At 41.7% G+C, this 24,651-nt stretch overlaps 1 protein-coding gene and 1 long non-coding RNA gene across 2 annotated transcripts in view; one reads left to right on the plus strand and one right to left on the minus strand.

Annotated features, from left to right (window-relative positions):
• The first annotated feature begins 21 nt into the window (after window positions 1-21).
• Window positions 22-14,536, plus strand: LOC125172464 (uncharacterized). Its single transcript, XR_007154731.1, has 3 exons — window positions 22-576; window positions 10,859-10,980; window positions 14,441-14,536. It is a non-coding gene; the product is annotated as an uncharacterized LOC125172464 (long non-coding RNA).
• The window catches only part of ST6GALNAC5 (ST6 N-acetylgalactosaminide alpha-2,6-sialyltransferase 5), a 169,808-nt gene continuing 150,706 nt past the window's right edge, over window positions 5,550-24,651 (minus strand). Inside the window, exons 3-5 of the mRNA XM_047870597.1 lie at window positions 23,248-23,657; window positions 17,603-17,710; window positions 5,550-5,781 (exon numbers count right to left, since the gene is read on the minus strand). Of these exons, the coding sequence (XP_047726553.1) occupies window positions 5,550-5,781; window positions 17,603-17,710; window positions 23,248-23,657 (750 nt within the window). The remainder of the gene's footprint in view (window positions 5,782-17,602; window positions 17,711-23,247; window positions 23,658-24,651) is intronic.

Raw genomic sequence — 24,651 nt, forward strand, 5'->3', positions numbered from 1 at the left:
TCTCATGGTAAAGAATAAAGATGCTATGCTTGAGATAATTTATGTACATAGCAAGGACTTCTTTTACATGTAGTTAGACATGGCATTTACTAGATTTTCCCCAACATCCCAGTTGGGATTATTTGAAACCCTGTTATAAACTGTCTTTCCTAATATTTTATGAAATAACCTTTTGTGATTACAATAAACATTTTGAAAATGTAGGAAGCTCTGTAATCCTGTCCGTTCAGAAGGAACAATTCTCTTCAGTTCCAGGTAGTGTCTTCTAGGTGTTTTTCTATGCTTTTAAAAATGAAACTGAGATCACACAGTTAAATAAATGTGTGGAAGGGTGGACAATGACAAAAGATGGATTCCATTATTTCACATGTTCAAGAAGGTAATGACTATGGTTCCTTGTGGAGGCACCCTTTGGCAGCCAACTCACCTTTACTGACTTGATTCCATCTTGCCCTCTCTTGTAACCAGGAGGTAACTGGACACCAGATGCTGGCCAGGTGGTGACTCAAGATGGCGACTGGGCTGCTCCCCCTGGGGCACCTTCTCTCAAGAGTTCTCTTCTCTCCTCACATTCTGGTAGGGATAAAAACATTTGGGATCTGCTTCATGGAAGCAAAAGGGTTTTTGGAGTTCTTTGTTTGTTTCATTTTGATTTTAAGATAAATGTACACTTAATTGTTATAGACTCTCAGAAATCACCAGTTGGATTCCCAGCAGCTTTAGGAAGCTGTCAAGTTTAACGCAGGCTGTAACTCATCTCATTTTAGCCTCCTTTTTGTAGTTGAACCAGAGAAGTTAGAGCCCAGGCTGCCTCTCCGGCTTTTTATGTATGATATAGCATTTGTCAATATTAAATTTAATGTGTGCTAAGAGCAGCTTGCTAACAGTGAGAACACAAAGCTTGCTGAACTTCACTTTGTCTGTGTGTTCAGTACAGCCAACATTAACAAACCTAATGAATTCAGCTACATTATCCTACCCAAATCTAGGTCAGTTCTGTTGATTAAAAATGTTATAGGTTTGAGGACTGACCCTGTAAAAACTCACTTAAAATTTAACTACTTCATCACTTTTTCTGTCTCCTATACTTCTCAAATGGAAGAATATATACCAATTACCAATCCAATGGGCCACCATTAAGAGGTCATCATCAACAACAGACATTTATTGAGCGCCTACTGGGTGCAAGGCACTGTACTAGGCAGGGGGCTACAAAGACAAAGGAAAAACAGTCCCTGCTCTCAAAGAGCTTACAATCTAAAGAGACTAACAGGACACATACATAAAGAGACAAGGACAATTCAAGGTAGCATATAATATTAGGGCACTGAGTAAAAACAAACACAATCACAGCCTTTTTTTGCTTTTCTATGGCGGCTCAATACCCTGAGTAGGTAGGGATGAGTGGGCTAGAATAGAGGGCTTCCTCCTGCTCGTTTTTTAAGCCTATAGACCCTCTCTCATCTCTTTCCACTCCAAAGTATTTTCTGGATGTCCTAGAACCTAGGTAGTGGATTCACTTTTCCCCCCAAGGCCTAAGTATTATAGTACTCTTTGAGGTGGCCTTCTGATAAGGTGACCCACTGTCCCAGTTTGCCTGGGACTTGTCCTAGTTTTAGCACAGAAAAGCTGTCCTGAAACTCCTCCCCTCCCTACTTCCTCCAGCCTGGGGGAAACCAGGATGGTACTTCTGAAGTACCCAGTCCCATAGCCAGATGTAGTCGTCCCACCTGCGATGGTCATTGCCTGGCAGGGCCTACCCTGAATCTGGTCCCCAAGTAGGTCTCTAGTTTAAAAACCTACAAGGAATACCTTAACAGCCTCCAAAGACTGCTGGCTTAAAAGCCCAGTGTAAACAAAAGAAGACAATCAGGAGAGAATGACAGCAGAAAGATGGAACTGAGGTTCAAGAGAGAAGCAGGGAGGATGGAAGGAATCACTGGATCAGGTATGACATATGACATATGTTAGAAGATCACCTCCTAACACTGTAGAGAGCATAGGGATCTCAACGTAAATCTATGTAATACTCTGAATCTTCACTCCAGTGGAATTCAGAGTATATTTCCAAAATGAGGTCACTCCTACATAAGGGCAAATATTTGTGTGGGTGTTAAGCAGGTACCTCTGTATTCAAATCACAGTGCATTAATCCTGACCGAATTCCAGTGTGTTCCTTTCACTTGTACCTACCATTCATTTAGCTTCCAAGTCAATAATTTTAACTTTTGAGGTGAGTTCTTATTTCAGAATGAGGTTATATCCTTCAATTTTAATGTAATTAAAATAGATCAGTAATGGAGACTATTTCAGCAAACAAAGGTAATCTGTCTTGAGAGGCATTGTTTGGAATCTGATACACATACACATACGTGGCAGTAATTTAAGGATTCCAAGAGACCACACACAAATTTCTCTTTCAGGTGCAGTATTTTGTGTTTTGCTTTCATTTATTTTTTGAAGAAAAGCTCTCATTCTGAAGTCTTAGGACCTTGGAAGTTCCCGAATCGCTCTGGTTTTATGTCTAGCCCTTAGGTTAGCACATACCAGGGTTAGTGAAGCCCAGGGACTTAGTTACCAAACACCCATTAACCATAATGGAAATCACACAGCAAAATCCCCATGCAGCACACTGAATATTTACCTCCTAATGTTCTTTTAATGTACGCTTTCTTGGGTGAATATTTACTGTAGAATATTAAATGTAAGATTCCTCTTTTTATGGGCCATTTGAAATGATTGATTTTGTTTGTGAATTCCTGTATCTTTGCCCATAATGGCTATCTATTGTAATGGCCTCTGCCAAATGTTCTTGCATTGAGATAACAGACGCCATGGATCGGCCAGCTGTGGCTTTGTATTATTGTGGTCTTAAAAGCTAGGAGGTAGCTGATGACACAGTTGGGAAAGAAGAAAAAGGTGTGTAACATAACAAGTCTGACTAAGGCTTCCAACACAAATGGATATTGAAATCACTGAGGTCTGTAAACATGGTTCTGTAGTCATCTTTTATATCAGAGCTGATGTTTAATGGTGCTGAATGGTGTTGAGACCCATAGTCACTAAACGACACTGGCAAGATAAGAATTCAATTGCCCACAGTCAGGATCATCAGCACAATCTATCAGAGTTCTAGGCATTTTCTTTAAATGCTATAATAAAAACCACTGCCCATGTGATAATTCTTGTACTTATTTATGCCATATTTTTAAAAATATAAATCCACATACATATCTTAGCTACGTTTAGATTTAAGCTATTGCCCCAGTGAAGCCAGGAATTTCAGAATTTGGTTGCTTTTCACTCTTTTGAGTATTTGGGAGGAAGAAGTTGCAAAAAAGATGGGAGTTATCAGATGGTCTTTAAAAAACAAACAAACAAAAAAACCCAAAAAACAAATCCTAAAACCTAAAGATAACACAGGCATTTGAGATATTATTAGAGTAGGTAATACAGCTATATCTTCACATGTCCCAAGTATGCCTTTCCAAATTTCCATAAAAATAAAACTTGTTAAAGGAGCCCACTTACATCTGAACAACATAATGTCTTCAAGCGATGGTAAAGGTGGCCTATAAATCAATCATGAAATTCATGCTCTTTTTCATACGTTCACAAAGTATCGTGTGTTTAGAGTCCATGCTGCAGAAGGCTGTGCTGGAATAAAATTCTACAGTCTCTTTAAAAGCGATGAGAAAATTTAAAGAACACATACATTTCAATTGTACTGGCTTTTAACAGCTCAAGCTAGACCACAATAATACCAACTTTGTTTCTGCTGTATAAATATCTGGACTATGTCTGCATCTCAAGCACAGCACTCCATATAATTAATAGTACTAGTTAGTGCAAGGGAATGGAATCTTAGCAGTAATTAAGGAAAGGGAAAGGAAGTGGCAATGTGAGAAACCTTCTTTAATCACAGGTCAGGTCATGTTCTGTAAAACACTCTCAGTCCATATATAATACTTGCTGGTGCCTTCAAATCTAACATCGGAAAAGCTAATGCCTTCTAAGTCATGTGTAAAGAAAACACTGGTATATTTTTTAAAAAGACTATTTTTGAAGAATATCACCAGCTTAAACGAAGATCTTTCCTAGTAACTGATATCTTGGCCCTGAATAAAATAAGTCCTTCATACTCCTCCAGACCGGGGAATGGCTGTGAATATAATGTATGTAAGACTTGCAATGAGTGAATCTGAAGAGTTCACAGGATAAATGAGTCGTATGCTAGGGAATCTCCTTGTATTATCTTCTCACTGATTCAAAGACAGTTCCTTGTTCCTGGAGCCAGGGACCATCACAGTTCTCTGTCTTCCTCAGTTTTTTCCTTTTTTTTTTTTTTTTTTTTTTGTGGTGCAAGAAACACCAGAAAAGCAGGGGGGCAGTTTGTAGCCAATGGGGACCAGGAAGGAAGTTATGTTTTTAACCACAGAGGGAGATAGATAGCAGGGGAATGAAAAGATCCCCTATAATCAGGCTTTTGCTACTGCAGAAGCCCCATCATTCCAAGTGCAAAGTCCTTAAATGAGTCAATGAGAGGCTCACAGAATGTTACATTTGGAAGGAAAAGTATGCGGTCGTCTGGTACAGGGACATCATTGTCAGACAAGAAAACGAGGGTTTTACGTCAGGTAACCTACATCAACTATTACTAAAGACAACTATCTTTAAGTTTCTTTTGTTAGTATTGTTTTGTTGTAATAACACAGTTTTTGGTTTTCAATTTTGTCATTTAGAACATTTCCTTATGTTAGAAAATGTCATGGCTATTCTTGAAGCCTAAGGGTTCAAAAAATACAATGCAACATTTCCAAGCCAATGGCATGCTAACAGTGAGCATCATGAACACAGTCACTCGCCAACCCTATTCTAGGTGTTTTCCAACCATCATTCAGGATAAAAGAGTTAAGAAGGATAAATTACCACATAATCATAATCTATAAAAATACTGGCCTAGAGTGCACTAAAAAACTCTCAGTAAATAAATATTGGGCATTTGTTTTATGAAAGTCAGTGGAGATGTGCTCTTCAGAAATCATGTCCATACTTTCAGGCTGCTTTTTTTTTTTTTTTTTTTTTTTTTTTTTTTTACAAATCACACACACAGAGCCCAACAGATGACAAAGATTATAGATCAGGTTAGGATACAACTTGATAGAAAAATGTCTTTTGATGTGGTATTTCTATAAAGGAATACAACTAACATTGTTGAGTTGCTTGTGTTTCAGTTTTGAAGGCAATACTTAAGAGATCCAGAATGATTTTTAGCCATGGCAGCATCATTGAAATGAGTGGTTAGCTCCTAAGGTAACCCCTTTTGAAAGGGATGATACTCATTAGGACATATTAATTCTGGAATTTCTCCTTACAAACCAACTGCACTGCTTGGTAGTCATGCCTCAGAGGCATCTGTACATGTTGCTTCTGGAGGAGTTTCCTGCTCGCAGTTTTGTCCCTCTTTTGTGTCTAGTGGCTCAGAAAGTTCAGTGGCCTGGTGTCTGATACAGTACGTACTTGAGATTTCGGTCTGGCACACTCATTCCTCAGAACACAGGTTTATTCTCAGGATGATTTATAGCAAGCGATTCTGGTTTCCAGTTTGGTTGAAAGAAGTGAATGTTGAATGTCCGTGCCCAGTTCTTAAAGACGCGTTTCTCTGTGATAAAGCGGTGATGACTACCCTTCCGTCCTCGCTCGTGGGAGAGGTACATTGTACATTCATCAGGTCCAAAAGGTTCGTAATAGTGATAAGGTACTGAAGGGTGATTGGGGTCCCTGTAGGAGGAAAATGAGATAGCTGAACAGAGGGGAAAAAATTCCTTTGGCTGATTAAGCTGATAAGCACAACTCATATTTCCAAGTTAAATAAATTTCAATGAATAGTTTTTCTGAGATGTACACAGTAAGCAAGTGGAGAGGTTTTGGGGTTGTGAAATAAATGCGCTGACCGTCGTTATCAAAGAGAGAGAGTAAAAGTATACCATAGGACCTTCAGGTTTTGGGTATTAAAAAATTATTTTAATGTTTATTTATTTTTGAGAGAGGGAGAACACAAGCAGGGGAAGGCAGAGAGAGCAGGAGACAAAGAATCTGAAGCAGGCTCCAGGCTCTGAGCTGTCAGCACAGAGCCCGACAGGGGGCTCAAACCCATTAACTGTGAGATCATGGCCTGAGCTGAAGTCGGATGCTTAACCGAGTGAGCCACCCAGGTACCCCCAGGTTTTGGGGATTTAGAAATTACGTATTACTAAAAGTTCCTACTTCTACTCTTGCCCTGTAAAGTCTATATAGCATAAGCAGCTATTTACAAAACAAAAACACATCACATCACCTTCCCCATTCCACCCCTGCTAAATCCTCCAGAGGCTTCTAATTATCCTAAAAGCATGGCTTATAGGGTGTTAAGTTAGTTGGTTCTTCCCCAGAGTCTTCTCCTAACCCAGCCTCGCCCACTATGCTCCAGCCATACTGGTCTTTCTGGTCGTCAAGTTGGTCAACCTCGACCTTGAGGCCTTTGAATTTGAGGGCAGTCACATGGTGGTCGCGTGCTCCTACCAGTTCACTCCTTCTTACCATTGGGCATCTACTTAAATGTATCCCCTGCAGAGAGGCATTACCTGACACCTGCCCCTTTGCTCCCTTTCAGTGAGATTGACTGTAAGCATTAATCACTCTCCAGAATTGCTGTTGTTTATATTTGTTTATTGTCTGTTCATGATGGCAGGCCTTTGTCTTGTTCCTAGTAGGTGCTCAACAAATAACTTTTGAATTTCTGGTGTTGAAAGACATGTATATGGAGTTAGCGGCTAAACAGCAAACCTCTAAAGACAACTTCTCCTCCAACATGGAAAGTTGATGATCCTAGTTTGAAAGACAGCAAGCACGATGCCACAACTTTCCTCTCATTTCTCTAGGTAGATGATGGACTCAAATCCAGAAATTCTAAATCCTTAATCCTTGCATTGAAAAAATGCCCAATATTTTTTCTGTGTCTCTATCCCTATTTCGCTCCAAATGAGAAACACTGGCTCATTTCTTCAAGGCAGTGGGCAAAGGATGAACATGTGGGGGTGGTTGGGTGCCCTGTTGTAGGTTACTAACACATCTAACCCCCAAAGAGCCCTGACCTCAGACTGGTTTCCATTCTAGTCTAGTCCACTCTACCTCTGCAGTCTTGAAGTCTAGATGATAAAATTAGTCAAGATATCCCAGCAGGGTAAACCTTTCTATCTTGAGCTACATTCACCAATTGGCTTTGTTGCAGAGCTTAGTGTTTCTCTTAAAAGGCCCAGGCAAACCACATTTCCATGCCTGGAGCCTTGGGGTCCCCGCTCCAGTAACTCGGACTCTACTCTAACTTTGTTTCCCAGAGATGTTCATCCTGCTAGACATCTATTTGTTTTCTTCAGAGGAGATCAATACACAAATAGCTTCTAGAGTAGCAACTTTACTGAGGTCAGGGATCGAAGTCTTTTATCAAGAGGGGTGTCAAGTTCGTGGCTCTGACAACAATAAACCTTTTGAGCTGCCTCTCCTCTGAGGTTAAAGTTCTTCCAGGAAGTGAGATTTATTTTTGTCATGCAGTGTTTAAACGTTCCTCATCCTGGGTTGGATGCTATTCTGAATTAATGCTCTGCATCTCTATCATGCTCATCTCGAAGTATCTCTGCATTCTATAGTGAAACATCAGGTCCAAGCCTGTTTAGTTAATATAGATTTCCCTTATAAACTTACTACAGAACCCCCTTAAAATTTAGTAGAAAGTATTTTCAGTCCAGAAAATACACTCTAGGAAGAATTCAAGTTGGAACTGACCACCACGAAGAAAAGAATAAACAACAAAAACCAGAAATTTGTCAGACAAATGTCCTCAGATTCGTATGGCATAGTATGAGGAACCACACCAAATTCACTCTGCCATGGCATACTTTGGGTTAAGCTTTTATTCTGAAATAAATCAGGTTTTAAACCTGATTTATCTACACTTTGAACATATTACTGGCATCAATCTGATTAAAGAAACAATTAGGTTTCCAAAAATATCATGAGATTGAGTTGGCATCTAAAAATACAGAGAAATTGGAAACCAGCTAAAGGATGCTATATGGGGATCAATTTCCTTATTCAGGAAGACCATCTCTTTGAATGAAAACTTATCTGGCTCCATATTGATCACCGAAAGGGAGAATTAAGTTTACACATTTAGTTATTATGATTTCAAAAACGTCCACATAAGTGAGGGTTGTTTCCACACTTCAGAAACTCTGTCCAAATGGCAGAGGAGTGCTTTGTGGGCCTTGAGAAGGCAGAGCCAAAGCGACTGCAGGAACAGCCCTCCCGATTGAAAGCCTGCCATCAGCAGCAATCCGCTGTGCCATTCAGGAAGCCCTTTGCAGTGGAAGGTCTTAATTCCTTAGGTCTTTTCTCAAACCTGACTTTCTAAAGGCTGCCATAGCCTTTTCTTCCTCCACCTGACCCAAATGAAAACAGCAATAAATATCAGCAGAATTTCCACACCGGGAGGCTCCCATTGTAAAAGGGAGGATTCTGGCACCCAAGTTCCTGTTTTGGGGATGAAGGTGTGGGGGCGGTGGGAAGCAGTGCTGAGAAAATCACAGAGCCAGTTCCCCACATGGCTGCAGCTTGTCAACAGCGCTCCAAGGACCACCTCAGAAATAAATCCTGCAAAATCATGTGCAGAAGGATTTTTGTTTCTTTACAGAGGAAGCAGAGGGGAGGGGAAGTGAAAGAACTAACATTGAGTGCACACAGGGAGCTTTAAAGAAATATCATTGCCTGTGTTCCACCTCCACAGGTTCTGGTTTAATTGATTTGGAGATGGTCCCAGGCATGGGAGTATTTTAAAAAGTGCCTTCAGTTTGAGTATCAAAATAAATAATTGTAGTACTGGATTATAAAACCCATAAAATAAAATAAATGTCCATGAGTCCATGATGATTTCAATAAATAACTGAATCCATAAATAAATGAGGAAGAAGAAACAGCGTTTCTTCTTACAGAAGATTTCCAATTAATAAATCTAGAGAGAATGAGGGAATAGAGAAATCACCACTCGAACAGCCCCATAATTGTTGCAGGCAAGGTGCTCAGATGAATGAAACATTAGTGGGGAAAAAAGATGAAGAGAAATAGGTTATTTGCATGAAGTATCTCCCCCAAGATATTTATTAATGACAAAGGGAAAGATAATAACTTCACAGTGAGTAAACCCAGCAGATGCCACCTCAGCCAAGTGATTAAGGTGAACATTGCCAGTAATAAGACATCTGATTCCTTCATGAAGATAGAAAAGAAAAAAAAAAAGACCTTTGACATCATGTGCCTGTTGACATGGGACGCTGGGAAGGGCTTACTGCTCTCACTTACCCTCACTGGGAATGCATACCCTCAATCCAATCATGAGAAAACATCACACAGATTCAAAGTGAGGGGCCTCCGACACTAATGTCCAGATTCTGTAAAGTCATGAAAGATAAGGAAAGGCTGAAAAACTGTCACAGATAAGGGGAGAGCGAGGAGACAGGATAACTAAACACAAAGGGATCCTGGAGGAGATCAAGGGCATCAGCAGGAAAACTGGTGAGATCTGAACAAGGTTCAGGTAAGAGTTTTGTATGGGTGTTAATTTCTTAGTATTGATAATTATGCAAAATGTTAACATTAGGGGAAGCTGGGCGAAGGGTATGCAAGAATTCTCTGTGCTATGACTGCAACTTTTTTGGTACATTTAAAACTTTTTCAGAACAAAAAATTTAAAAAACAGTAACGTTAAAAAGTGCCTTAGGAGATTATAATAGGCAGCTAGGTTGAAGATGGGTGATTTAGTTAAGTACCTCGTAGGCTTTGGTGCTTCACTTACATTGTCTCTTTCACTTCTTCATCAGGCAAGTAAGTATAAGGTTAAGTATCACTGCTCCATTTGCTGAGTGAGCCTCTGGCACACAGGTGGTGTGCAGTGCCTGGCTTTAAGCACACAGCCTCACTCGTGGGCCATGCGAGAAGCTAGATATGACCATTTCAGCCCAAACCAGAGTGCACAGCACTTCACGTGATTTAATTCTCACAGCGCCCCTGGGAGAGAGGTACTATTATTTCCCCCGTTTTACAGATGACAGAACTCATGCATAGAAAAACTGAAGACTTTCAGGGCTCAGATTTGGACCAAAGCTGTACTCCTAATGGTGAGGCTCTGTATTTTGGAAAAACTTCTGCTCCATCGGGTGGATGTCTGTACCAAGGGCATCCCAGGTTCCTATTGGAACATGGTTTGGAACAACTCTGTCCTGGCTGCATTCTCCCAGCACCTCCCAGCCTTGGGCTCATTTACAATCATGTTCACTAATATTAATGGTAACAGGAGTTTGTAATGTCCCATTTCTGAATCTTCTAAAGCTAAGCTGTACAACTGGAGGAAACCTTATACCGTATTAGCAGGCATGGAAAAATACTTTCATTTCTGGGCATGATGTGGATCAACCGTGATCTGTTGGTTTGGGCTGAGCTGTCTACAAGGCTACAAGTGACCCAAGAAGAGAACGGTGGCTTTGCCTCTCTCTAGAGCTCTCAGACACTCTCTAAACACACTTGTATGCTTGGCATGGTACCTGGCATACAGTAGATAGTCAGGAAATGCTTGAGGAATAGAGCCGAATCAACAGCTGTCAAGGGTCTAGGGTGTTCTGAAACTGGCTCGCACTGGGGGCCTTTAGGGACACTATGTAGCATTCAGAAGAAAATGTTCCTATAGCAGGACTTCCTATACATCTGCTTCATCCCTATGAGACCTGCTGAGTCACCTTTACTGTGTTACCTCAATTTCTTGTCCTTACAGCCTCTTTTGGAAGGAAAACATCTGCACACCTTGGAAGCCAGTGGAATAATACCGGTGAATCTGGAACACAGAGAGCACTGAGAGCCTGCAGCTGTCTGTGCTTCACAGGGCAAAGAGCCAAAGTGAGTCATCTGAACCCCCCACTCACTCCCAACCCAGGCACCTCAGGTGGTGCTATAACATCTCTTATTAGATCAGTGGACCCATAGGAGAAGAGAGTAATGAAAATACCCCATGACTGCTAAGAGTTGGTCAAATTATGGCAAAGACGGAAGAAGGAAATCATGGCAAAGATAAGCATCTAAGAAAAAATACAAAAATATATCTGAAGTCTACTTCATAAAATGTGAACCTCTCAGGCGCATTACCATTCCACACCTGTCCTCTGTAAGCATCTGATTCAACACGGTGGACTGTCGCCAACTAGGAACTTTCCCTGTTACACTGGCAGCTTTATTAATGTTCACTAGCTAATAATTCTAGCAGAATCAACTCTCTGATATTCACGATACCTTTGAGATGTCCTTCACATTATGGATGAGATATTAATTTAGTTCCATGACAGTGATCACTCTGAGTCATTACTCTGCTAATTAATACTCAAGAAATGATGGGTGACAGAGAGTTGTAAACTTGGTAATGTGTTAAGTATGACCAGAAATAAGATTATTAGGTAAAATTTAAATGCTTGGCCCATTATTATCGCAAATAATTTACAGTAGAAAATGAGATTAAAAATACTCACCATAACTTAGTTTGGAAAGCAATGATAACAAGATTTTTTTCATTGCAATTTATAGTTCATCCAGAGAGAATGGATTTGGCTTCCTATATGGATATGGCATGACTTAAGGGTCTACTGTCCATATAATAATATATTTTGAGACTGTCTCTGGTGCAGTGTGACATTAATTTTCCCCAGCTTTCAGAATACTGATGAGCCTGGAGTCAGTGATAGAGGCAGGATGGAGACTAATTGCCTGATGCCCGAGCCCCTCTGTGAAGGCCCAACACTGGCTCTGGCACAGAATGAAAACAGGTGGCCACCACTGACTTCCCAAGACCCTTGAAATCTGAATTTGCCATTTGCTAATTATACTTTTCATTCACTGGGCACTTTCGGTATTGGGATCAATATAAAATCAGTTTCTTAAACACTGCCAAGGAAAGGAAGGTTTTCCTCTGTTTGTTGAATCAATCAATACTGAATGCATACTATGTGCCAGACACAATAACAATGTGGGGAGGCACGACCCCTCCTCTTGAAGAGACTACGGGCAAATAAAGGATATGGACAAATGCATCCGTGAGGTGGGACAGGGGAGGGGTGATGGAGAGCCCAGTGGGGGCCCAGGTAGGGTCTGCCTCAGGAGGTGAGGGAAAGCCTGGAGGAGATCCTGCTGCATGTGAAACAGTGGAGTGGGGCCCTGGACACCTGCATTCAAATCCTAGCTCTGTCACTTACCGGCTCCATGACTGGGCAAGTGTTTTCAGTCTTTAAGCTTCACATGTGAAATCACGATAATAATAATGTTTATCTCATGGGATTATCATAAAGCTTCAATGAAATGGTGCATGTATTCATACTAAGCGCAGGGCAGCACATGGTATGTCCAGGAAAATATCAGTCATTAATATTATTGTAAAGAGCCAGCAGCAATCAGCCAGATTAAGAAGGCGGGGATGGAAATTCCAAACTGAGGGCAAAAGGCCCTCCGTTGTCTGCAGGGCGAGTTCTTTTAGAAGTTTTCAGTATGGCAAAAAGAAGTCTGAGTGAGGCAAGAAGATGAGACTGAAGCAGATGCAGAAGCCAGGTCCTGATAGGCTGTGTGTTAGGCTAAGAATGTGAACTCTGCTCTAAAAGCTTTGGGGAGCTGCTGAGGGGTGTAACTGGCAGAGTCAGACGTGGCTTATCCAGCCACAGTGGTGTCTGGAGAGGAAAGAGAAAGGCTGGAGTTGGGGAAAGCAGCCAGGGGGATACTGTAGCACCAAACTAAGGAGAAAAAGTTTGCCTGCTAGTCAGATGAGTTTTACCAGTGTTAGATTCTACAAGGTTTTAAGTAATGTGTCCGTCATCTGCCATTTATATGTCTATTCCTTCCATTTTGTGGTTTTAAATATGAATGTAGGGTTATCATTCTTCCTGAGGAGTCCATGTGCTTAATAGTTTAGGGGCTACTAGAAGTTTTCTTACCAATGAATGACTCCTGGAAGTAAATCAGGCCCTTTGGGTGGGAGGGATAGGGAGGCCAGACCTCCAGGAGAGCTGGATGGAAAATGGCAGCTTTAGGCACGTACAGGCGAACTTACGCTCCCTTATCTTGGGAATCCGTCACTCATGGATTGCTTAGTTGTTTGCTCCCCCAGAGTACACTTTATTTCCCTACTCCCTCACACTCTGTCCCCTCCTTCACTCCATGCACATAGTGGCTGACATTCCCTGTGGGTCACTGCCACCTTAGGCTGACAGAAATGACTGCAGAAGTAGCCCTGTGTTTGGTCTCTCTGTGCCTTGGTTTCCCTGGCAATAAGGGGCAATGATTAGATTCTCCTGAAAAGTGTGTGACAGTTAGATTTAGATTGGAAAGCGGCATGATTGTATCTTAGACCAGAGGTTGTCAAAGTTCTTATTTGCCACACAACCCTTTGTTATACAAGAGCCCTTATGATAGAAGTGGGTCTGCTCTTGATGGAGTGGGGACAGGTGTGCCCAATATTCTTTCTGTCTTGGCTCCTTGCCCCTGGTCTACCTGATAGGGTCGGAGGGATGCAAGGACCCAGAGGTGGATGTTTGAATAAAGCCCTGTGGGTCAGATGCTACTGACAGGCAGACAGTGAGTATTTTCCCTTTTGTCATCTTGTGAACCTCTGTCCCTTTTGACTGAATTGTGTCCAAGTGACAGTCAGGAGACTGAAGGCAGAGACCCTGTCCTTTCCATCTCTGATCATGTCCTCGGTACCCAACACGAGTCAGTTGAGTGAATGGAAGTTTCTGTGATTAGTTTTAGCAAATAACTCCTTTTGAGGATGTTAGTTGTGTCTTAAAGGCTGAAAAGGTTAATTTACCAAAAATAAGCAGTTGGCTCTCTTTTTGCTTGCTGAAATCTGACCCCATGTACCTAACTCTTCATTCCAGTGAGAAACTGGCCACTTTAAGGAAGCAATAGAATGGGTAGGTACAGGGCGCCTGGGTGGCTCAGTTGATTAAGCGTCCAGCTTCTGCTTAGGTCATGATCTCACAGTTCGTGGGTTCAAGCCCCATGTCAGGCTCTGTGCTCAGAGCCTGGAGCCTGCTTTGGATTCTGTGTCTCCCTCTCTCTGCCCCTTCCCCATTTGTGCTTGCTCTCTCTCTCTCTCTCTCTCTCTCTCTTTCTCCCTCTGCCCCTCCCCTGCTAACAAAAATGTTAAAAACATTTTTGAAAAAAATTAAAAAAAAAAAAAAAAGAATGGGTAGGTACACTAGAGCAGCCTCATGTGTTGACATACTGTAGGAGCTGGAGGCCACGTGAAGCCAATTCCCAATGATGTAGAAAAGTGGGATCCAGTTCATACAGGAGGTCATATATGTTCTTCCTTTTCTAGCAACCAGGCTCTCCTCACCAACTGGGCACCATCTGCTAGACATCTCCTTAAAATGTGCTGCTGGACATCCACGCTTGCAGATTAGTGAGTCCTTTCACCTGGTAAATGTACATGTAAATGTGTGCTTAATAAACACCAGGGGTGTGCCAAACCTTCCTCATCTATTATCTTGTGGCATTATCATATAAACCCTTAAGGTAAGTATGGCTGTCTTCACCATCTTACAGATACAGAAGCTAAGGCTTCAGGGATAGTCATTAAGTAACTTGCCCAAGATCATTAAGGTCAATAAGGTCAAATAACTTTCTCAAAGTCCCATAGCTTCTGAGGAGCAGAAACGGTTATTTTTTCACCCATGCAAATACCCTTTTACAAGAGCACTAAGGAGAGAGTAGGGGACAGGGCTATTCATTCTCTTGATATTTACGACACATCCGCTATAGGCTAGGAAGGTAAACACATGTGGGACTGTGCACCAGGGCTCAAATAGTGAACCGAATACACAAAAATCTCTGCCTTCAGAGAGTTTATATTCTGGCGGACTCACCAGCTTGAGTTCTGCCACCTCACAAAACTGTCCCTACCATTTCTGGACCCTGAGATATCTGACCTCCATAAGTCCTAGAGCTCATGACACATGAACCCTGCTTGGCCCATATAGTTCTCAACTTCTTTCAAAACAAAAACAAAAAGGGGAAATAGTTAGATGAGCAGCTAGACTGACTTACAAGTTGCTTTTTCATTCTCTGGTGGTAGATACTGTTTGCAAAAGTGATTTGACTCCCAGTGGCTGTGTTGGGTTCATTACATTTTTGTGTGGATACGGCTTACTGTAAGTTTCTAGAAGGCAAGAGCTGTGTTTTATTCTTTGAATCCCCCAAAATTCTTAGTACCTTTTGGGGCAACTCTCAAGGACTTTGGATAACATTAATAATTATTTTATATATCTTATAATATAATATTAATATATTAGTAATATTCATAACCTTAATAGTCTTTCCTGAGCACTGTGTGCTGGGCACTGTGTCAGACATTCTACATCCATGACCTCATTCAACCTTCACCATGACCTGCTTGCTTTTAATACCGTTTTCTTATTACCATCTTGCAGATGAGGGAAGCAAGGCTCAAGGTGACCCCGTTTCTAACTGGGTGGTTCAGCTAACATGTCCTGGAAGCAAAGATTAAAGGAATGTGGGAGTCAGTCTGTGCTGCCCCGGCTCTTCCCTGCTTAGCCATCCTAACAGGAATTCTCACTGAGCAGGACACTCCCTGCAGCCCAACCCTCTCTGCCACACGACACCCAGCTTCTCCACTTACTCTGACAGGACACCGTGTACAGGGTACAGGGATTCTCCTGAAGAGTTGTTGGAGATAGCATTTTGTGAAAGCAACTGTGGAACCTTTGGGATGGTGGCTGGGGAACAGAAAGCCAGAGCCGGTGGCAACAGACGGTGCACCAACAGTATCTTGACTCCCTTCCCTTGTTAGCGGCATCCCATAAGCTGTCCCCCTCCTATGATCATGCAGTCATGATGAACTAGCTCTGAGTAAGAGAAATGGCAGGTTAACTTGCCTTTCATTTGTTTTCTATAATAAATGGAATATTTCCTTGAATGCTCTAAGTCATTAACATTTCAATTTATTCATGCTCTTTCTCTCTGGAGTCCTAATGGCAATATTCCATAATTATATCTGCCATACAGCTATCAACTTTGACGGCTCTTTGCATGCCCATAAGCACTGTTCTCACTGCCTTTGTTAGCCTGTTGGGTTGAGGAGGTTGGGCTTTTTTTTTTTTTTTACACTATCTTACCTACTTTTTGCACATGGATTGCTAAACAGGGAAACAAGGCTATGGGTTCAGTAATGAGGAATCGGATGGGGATCCAAGATAACTTGCCATGTATAGGTGCTGGTCCAAGCACTTCATGTGTATTAACTTATTTAATCCACCTACAACCCCATGGCCGACTCTATTAGTATCATCATGTCCACTTCTAATGAGGAGGAAACTGAGACACAGAGAGATTGAACAACCAGCTCAAGCTCACATTCGGTTAGTAAGTAGCCAGGTGGAGCCCTGAACCTTGCCTTCTGACTCCAGAGTGCACACCCTTCCTTGCTACATCAGGCCATCCACGGGGACGAGTGAGTCTGGGCAAATATCAAAGGCCTATTCTGTATAACCTTCTAATCTTTCTCTCATATGTAAACTAGTACTGCTGCTGTGTTGGGTCTTTGGGCTCAAGAGGGTGGGAGAAAAGTTGCAAAGTGGAAAAACAGCATGATTAAGTACTCACATCCTTGCATCCAACGTCCAAATTGCAGATTTTGTGTAAAGGCCCATGGCCTTCGAGAAGGTGTTAGGTTTAAAACACATGAAGATATAAGCAAGTGTGAATTTTAAGGAGCGAGTTTAAAATGCCCTCACCCCAGATTTTGCCATGTGAAGATCAGGTTGCAGGTCACCAGGTATTCCTGGAGAGCAGAATTCTTTCTGAAGGTACCCACATTGCTACTTTAAATTACAGTGAATTTTCAACTGGGCTTCCACAAATCAGGCCCTGAGTATTTCTCAGTGCATCTGTTAGTACACACCAAACGCTGGCTGGGCACGTGGGAACCTAAGGTAGCAACAAAGATGTGTGTATGTTCCCTTTAAAGTGGTACACCAAAGTAATTATATCTGTGCTCTTGGCCTTAGAAGCACAAATCAAGGCTACTGATGTGAAGAGGAAAAGAGACTCAGAGCAGTATTTTAATTTTAGAAAACAGGCCTTGCCGTTGAAGAAATTGCCCTCCTTAATTCATTAAAAATTACCACATTCTTTCAAAATGAGAATAAAACTAATATTTCTTAATGCTTGCTCATCATTAATATTATGCCAATTGTTGCATTACTTTTGGTTAATAAATATTCAGAGGATAAAAGAAGCCCACAAGATGGATTAATTCTCCAGCAGTACAAACAAAAACTTTCAATATTTTATATCACATAATTAAATGCTGTTTGTTGTTTCTAGAACCAGAACTTGGGACATGTTAATTAATTGCTTCAAGAAGACAGTTAGCATGTTTCATGGTTGATATTTGGAATCAGATATTTATAAATCCTGCAACAACACTGCTGATGAATTACACTTGCAGAATAAATCCTACCTGCAGAAGTCTGGGGGCACCATGCCATAAACATTGATCCTGTCACAGAGCTCCAGTGCAATTGTCATTGTGAACCAGCCAGTGCTGAGCCAAGTGTTTGAGATCTTCCTGGAAGGAACAACAATTAAGTCTGCAAGCTGGTAAAGTAATCATTATAACCATTACCATCTTAAATCCTTTCTGGAGCATGGCTGATGATTAACACACCCTCTCTGTCTCTCTATCCATTTGGTAAATAGCTGACACTTTATCTGATAGAAATCTCTTACCAACAGCATCATACTCCATGGTAGAGTGATAAATGATATGCATGTTCCACCATGGTGGATTATGACACTAAAGGATGCTCAAGCAACTTCTTCATCATCAAAGATGATGATCAGTGTTTCAGTGTTTAAGTGCACACGACCACAACTCAATTTCTTGTAAGATGACAATCCCCATGTGTCAACTCTGTCTTTATTAACTACAATACTTGACTAATTGGAAATATTCCTTATTCCCCAAGCAGGCCTAAATAATGAAGAGCTTATTAAATATGTATAAACACATAGATGTATCTGTCTATCTATTGATTGATACCTACTGATCGATCAAACAATCTTAGGTAAAAGCTTGCCTTCAATTAGACTAATTAACATTGACATCTTGACTGAATGTCTTTCCATAGGAAGAGTATATTCATTTGGGAAGGGGCTAATTACCAGAGGAAAAGGACTGCAGGAATGCTTATGCTTAATTGAGCATTTGCTTTATTTTACCTCAGAACATTCAGATCCCTCTGAAAGTTTTTTCTTAAAAGACCGAACTGACAAAACTTAAGGAATGAATCTTGGTGTTCCTAAATTCATTCATTTGCCCATTCAAACATATGTACTGAGCTCTAGCCACGTGCCAAGCCTAAGGATAACTGTGGAGACATAACATCAAGGTCTAATTTGACCCTGTGAGAATGACTCGGTCTACCATGCTATGCTGCTGTGGATATTAATTTCAATTCTTAGGGGGTTGCTGCTTTTGCTTTTTTTTTTTTTCCAGTGCTTATGGCATGCCTCATTAGCCAGTTTCAAACACCTTATCCCCAAGGTCAGACTGTCTGACTTTGCCCGGCCATAGCACCATATGTGAAGTGAATAACAGAGTTGCTGAAAAGCTTTTCTACTTGCGCTGTGTAGCATTCCTCTTTGAGAAGGAAGACATTTGTTAATCAGTTTGCATTATTTCCATTTCACATATGGACCAAAAAAAAAAAAAAAAAAGAAAAGAGAGGCATATTAAGGAGTCCTTTGTTTTGTCAAATACCTGACAGGAATGGGTGATATAGTCATTCCTGAGTTCATGGCTTCCCCTTTGTGGTTCTTAATCCCTTTGCTCATTTTAGCTTTCCATTCCATTATATCCTGACCCAGGAATAGCCAGGAAGTACATTTTAAAAGCTCCTAAAGATGGGAATACCATGAGTGTGTATGGCTGTTTTTATCACTGACCAGCTGAATGGCCTGAGGCAGCTTACTGCTTATCTCTGAGCCCTGATTTCCCATCTATAGAGCAGGCCTGGGAAGCTCTATCTTCCTGGGCTATTCTGAGGATGAAATGAGAGAACACCATAAAAAGTATTTAGCGTGATGTGTTGATAGATAGATCGAGACACCTTCCTCCTCTCTTGGTTGCTAGATCGGAGCAAATGAAGCAAATAATTCAACCATTACTTTCAGTGTTTGTTTTTGTTTTTGTTTTGTTGTTAGCATCCCTGAAGAAACTGATATCCTTGTAATACTCTGCTATTGGCTCTGGTGTGGGATCCACCATCAGTCATCAGGGCAGTGAGTACAAAACTGTGAAGCCTCCAGCCTAGATAGGAATTAACAATCCTTTTCCTTTGCACCAGTCTTCCAGGACTGAAGGAGGCAGGGCAGAGCAAAGGTAGTCCCTGGGGAAGGGAGAGAGGAAGGAGAAGGAAAAGAAAGTCCCTTGCCTCAAGTGAGATTCACCCTTGTAGCTGTGACAGTGCAACGGTCAGTTTCCTAGACTCACACTGGGTCAGTGAATAACTGGGAGCTTGTGAAGGCCAGGAAGAGACGGAGTCCCTACGTTTTTAGAGTCGTCAGAAACACCAAGAGGGCTCTCCCAGGGCAGAAACTCCCTGTAATTTTGGCTTTCTTTTGTGGGCTAGAGTAGAGACCATAAGCCACAGCCAGAAATACTAGAAGAGGTGGCTCTACAGAAAAAGGTTTCATGGGGAAAAAGGGGGAGAATACAAAGTGAGGGATGAAAGAAACTAAAGCGAAGAGTTCTTTAAAGTGCCACTTAAAATCCCCAGACTTCTTAAATCCTAGCCTTTTAGGATCACGTGCTCTAGAAATGCAACTGCTCTGTGCTGTCTTTCTAAAATGATTTGAACTCCTTTTCCAACAAAGGAATATCTACTGTTTTTACACTTAATCAGCTATAATGAAGGAATATGAAGAGCTGTCATGTGCTTATTAGGGAAAATTATCAGATATTCTTTTATATGATGAAGTAACACACTGAGCTGATAATTCTATAGTGCGCACTAAATTACAATTAAAGGCCTTTCTGCTCCACCAGAATCTCATTTATAATCTCTATGGAAATATTCTTCCTGCAGTTATTTCATTTATGCTTCCTTTATCTAATTACTATAATATTGGTTCTGAATCATATTTTCCTAATGTACCCTTATTCAATTATAAAGTTATTTTCAAGTACAGTTACTTTCTAATATCAAAGAATACCACTTGCCCATCTATGCCATTTGTCATGCTTTTTAATTGCAGATTGTTCCTGAGCCCATTTTTCCCTCCACTTTTAAGTAGGGTGAAACTTCTATAAATCAAAATCTATTGAATTATCCTATTTTTTTTTCAAAATAATAGCTTGGAATGAATGTCTTGATCATGAGATGTACAAAATTAGATATTCCATATTTTGTATACCTTTAATACGTCCTACTGTTTTGCTGGGTTTCGAGAAAAGCTTACATGGAAGAAATACTCGTTGATCCCTAATGTTCTGTGTTTTGATTTTTGGAAAAATGTTTCTTCTGAAGGGTTATTTCTGACTTGGTTCTTTTAGCTGGGAGAGGCCAGGTTAACAATATGGACGCATGAGAATATCGAGTCAATACAATATTAGCCTCTTTAAGACAGTTTCCTAAAGGTAAGAGGCACAAAGATTCCAGAAGTGACAATGTAGTTTGGCACTCTGCAAGTCCTTATGTGTGATTCCCCTGAATAGGGATGGATGGACCCTTGTAGATGGATGTCTGCACATGAGAGGCCCAGTAGGTAACCGACATAGATTTGGTTTCCTCTACCAGCTGGGCTCACCAGGGAGACAGACCTACCGAACATAAAGTTTTTATGGCCAGAATTTAATAAACTTAAGTGAATGCGCTATGTCTCAGTGTAAGTTTATTTCCCAAAGACCTAAGTGACCAAAGGGTAGAATGACTGGTCTCCAAGTTATCAACTTAAAATAATCTCTTAAGAAGATCCAGAGCAATGTGTAATTAGCTTCAATAGCTTATACTGCAGCAGTTATACTGCATCAGTGTCTCAGGAATTCTCAAATTTAACAAACAACCATTAAACTAAAAAGAGGAGAAGTGTTTTCTATTGAAGGCTGTTTCTACTTATTTCAAATTTTCCAACAAGCAAAAATGAAACTGTAAATAACTCCTCTCATTCTTATTCCCGTATAAAATGCTCTGTTAGTTAAAGAACTCATTTAAATGAGTGACAGTCTCTCTTATTTGTGGCCTTTAAAGAGCAATAAATAACTGAACTTCATGAGAGCTTGTGATGATGACCAGGATCCCTTATGTGATATAACCATGGGGTCTCCTGAGCCTCTAGGGAAGGAGGCCACAGGGCCAGAAGACAGCTCCCCCTCTCCTCTGTCCTCCAGATGCCATGGCTGGACCAGCCCTCAAATGGTCACAAGGCTTCTAGGATTTAAAAAGAAAGAAAGGTCTTCCACACAAAGAATTTGGGGCAAAGCTCTGGTCTTTCTCTAAGGCCCTGTTCTCCAATAATGAGCTGCCCAACATAGCTTAACAATGAATTTAGTACTTTATATTCTTCATTTCATTTATCATGTCTCTTTAGTTTTAAGAAATCAACTCAGCAACAGTTTTTGTAAGGGGGGGAGGTAAATTAAATATCTATTAATTATAAAATTACATATTTAAAACATTTTTAAATGTTTAGTTATTTTTGAGAGAGAGAGAAAGAGAGAGAGAGAGAGAAGGAGAGGGAGAGAATGAGCTGGGAGGGGCAGAGAGAGAGGGAGACAGGATCTGAAGCAGGATCCAGGCTCCGAGCTGTCAACACAGAGTCCAACGCAGGGCTCGAACCCACGAACCATGAGATCATGACCTGAGCTGAAGTCGGACGCTTAACCGACTGAGCCACCCAGGTGTCCCTAAAATTATATATTTTAAAATTAAGGAAAAAAAAAACCTTAATCATTAGACCAGTCCTATGAGGCCTAGCCACTATGCACTTTTTGCATGTGAGGTCCCTGCAGAGTTAGATAACTTGCCCAAGGCCACACAACCACTGAAAGATAGAGTCAGAATTCTTGCCTAGAGATCTGTATTTGGACTACACTGCACCACACCTATTAATACCCAGCTGTCCTTTGCTTTTCACCTAGATTTGGCCAGCTCATGGCCCTTTATCTCAGTGTCGTCAAGGACTACTCCCCCCAAAACCCTCCTGACTGCAGCCACAGGGAATATTGTGGAATTACTATCTAATTCCAGAACATTTTCATTACCTCAAAAAACCTCTACATGTGTATATTCATATGTACAAAACTGACATGGATAAGTGTTATTTCATTTAACAATATTTTGTCTTAAAATGGGGGATGAATCTTGATATTGTCTTCTATTCCATTCCATTTCATTCCATCAATTCCATTACATTAAAAAAAAAAAAAAAAACAACAACTTACAGTGACTCACTACACTGATTTCATGTCCCATCATTTGAGCTGTAACTAAGAGTAAGGAAAACTTTGCCCTGGACTATGGTAGGTCTCCCTGTCCTGCAGGTCACAGCACCATTTTCTTTACCTTGCATGACACTCAGCATGTGAGCCACTACTTGGTAAATATTTGTCCTCCCGGGAAAGCTTTAGGTTCCTGGAGGGCAGGGCCTAGATTTGTCTTGTTTCGACTATACCCCCAGTGCCTGGTGCAGTGGAGGAGTAGGTAGGTACTCAGTACCTGTCCGTGGACTGAATAAATGTTTGCCTCGAAAGGGAAAAATAAACCCATACTCTCCTTTTGGTTAGTGTTCACACAAGTGAAAGGAAATGCAATAAAACATACGATCTTGCACTTATTACCAGTGTAAGCCAGCAGCTCTGTCGCCTGTTCCTCCAAAACAGGGACTTGGCCTTGAACTATCCACACAGTGTCTCAGTGCTTCATTCACTTTGCCTTACAAAGGCAGCCAGTCCCCAGGACCCTACAGAGGAGCTCTATCAATGGCATGAACAGCGGGGCCCCAACAAAAAGCCTCAGCAAAAGCTTGGCTTCCAGTGAATCAGCCAGCAGCCACACGTCCTCACCCTCCCCTGCGGCCCTCCACTCCCCACCCTGCGCCCTCTACCTGTCCTTGCCAGTCTCCTGCTTGAAGAGCTCATCAAACTGCAGCATCTTGTGGCGCGTGGTCATAAAGGCCTTCAGCCGCGGCAGCACGCGGCTCAGGAGCTGCAGGTTGTTGTAGACCTGGCCCTTGCCGTCGCGCCGCATGTAGCTGCTGGGGCCCCAGAAGATGAACACGGTCCCCTGGCTCACGTTGAGCAGGTCGTGGCGGTTGCGGAGGATCCTCTGGATGCTGGAGTGCGCGATGACCCTCAGGCTGGTGCGGTTGCCCACGTCGCGCCCGTAACCGCGCGTGGGGGCGTCGTTCATGCGGATGACGCACTCGGTCTGGTCTATCTGGGGGCCTTGGCGGCTGTGCAGCAGATGCCCGGAGCTGGTCACCAGGGCACAGTCCCTGCAGTGCATTTTCAGGGGCTGGAAGGCAGAGGGCGAAGGACACCATCAGCAGGCAGCCCTCACTTGGCACCACTAGGTCATTTCACCGCCTCAGAAGGTGGCCAGTCTTCCCTCTCCTCCCTCCCATGCCAGAATATACTTCTCCTGCTATTACCTCATCCACTCTTACATTCTCTCCCAAATTGGTGACAAGGAGCATTTGACAAGATGGAAAGAGGGCTTGCATTGACCTGTCAAACACTGGGCTCTGGGCTTAGCTGGCACCAAATAACCAAATCCCCATAACCCAGCAAGGTTGCTGTCACAGCCATCTTACAGATGGGAATACTTGGGCTTGGAGATGTTAAAAAATTTGCTCAAGGATGCATAACTAGGATGTAATGAAGTCATGCTTTCAAACCCAGGTCTTTCTGAATCCAAAGTTACCCCAAATTGACATAAAGACTACACTACATTTTGCTATGACATTAGCTCTTAGCTCACATTATTGAAAGCTAAGCGTTTATCAATATTCTTGGATGCTGTACAAATATGCTTATCCTAAATAAACATCGCCTGAGAATCACATGGGGGAAACACATGCAAATTGTAATCCCTCAGATGCCATAATTTTGAAATGACAACTAGGATAGTTTCTCCCATTTTAAGGGGAGAGGGAGTGAAATTGAGTTGGTCCATCTTCAAAAGTGTAAAAAAAAAAACAAAAAAAAAAGCTTCAAGTTCAGAGCCACAGACCTTGGGAGTCCTGGCTGTGTGGTGCCCAAGGACAACGCCAACGGCAATGCTCAACACCCTGAACCAACGATTTGCTTTCTGAACACCTATGTTCCCACAAATTAAACATTCCCCTGTTTATGTTTAATGAGAACTATCTCTTAGTTGCTGTTTGAACATAATGTAATTAGGACCTGAGGCCAAGGCCAGCAAGTGCACGAGAAAATTACAATCAAGAATGTTCTGAAGGAAAGTAGCATTGTTAGACTTGCCCCAGAGCCTCTGCCCTTCCTCCCAG

This window comes from Prionailurus viverrinus, chromosome C1, assembly GCF_022837055.1.
Source record: "Prionailurus viverrinus isolate Anna chromosome C1, UM_Priviv_1.0, whole genome shotgun sequence".
Lineage (NCBI taxonomy): Eukaryota > Metazoa > Chordata > Mammalia > Carnivora > Felidae > Prionailurus > Prionailurus viverrinus.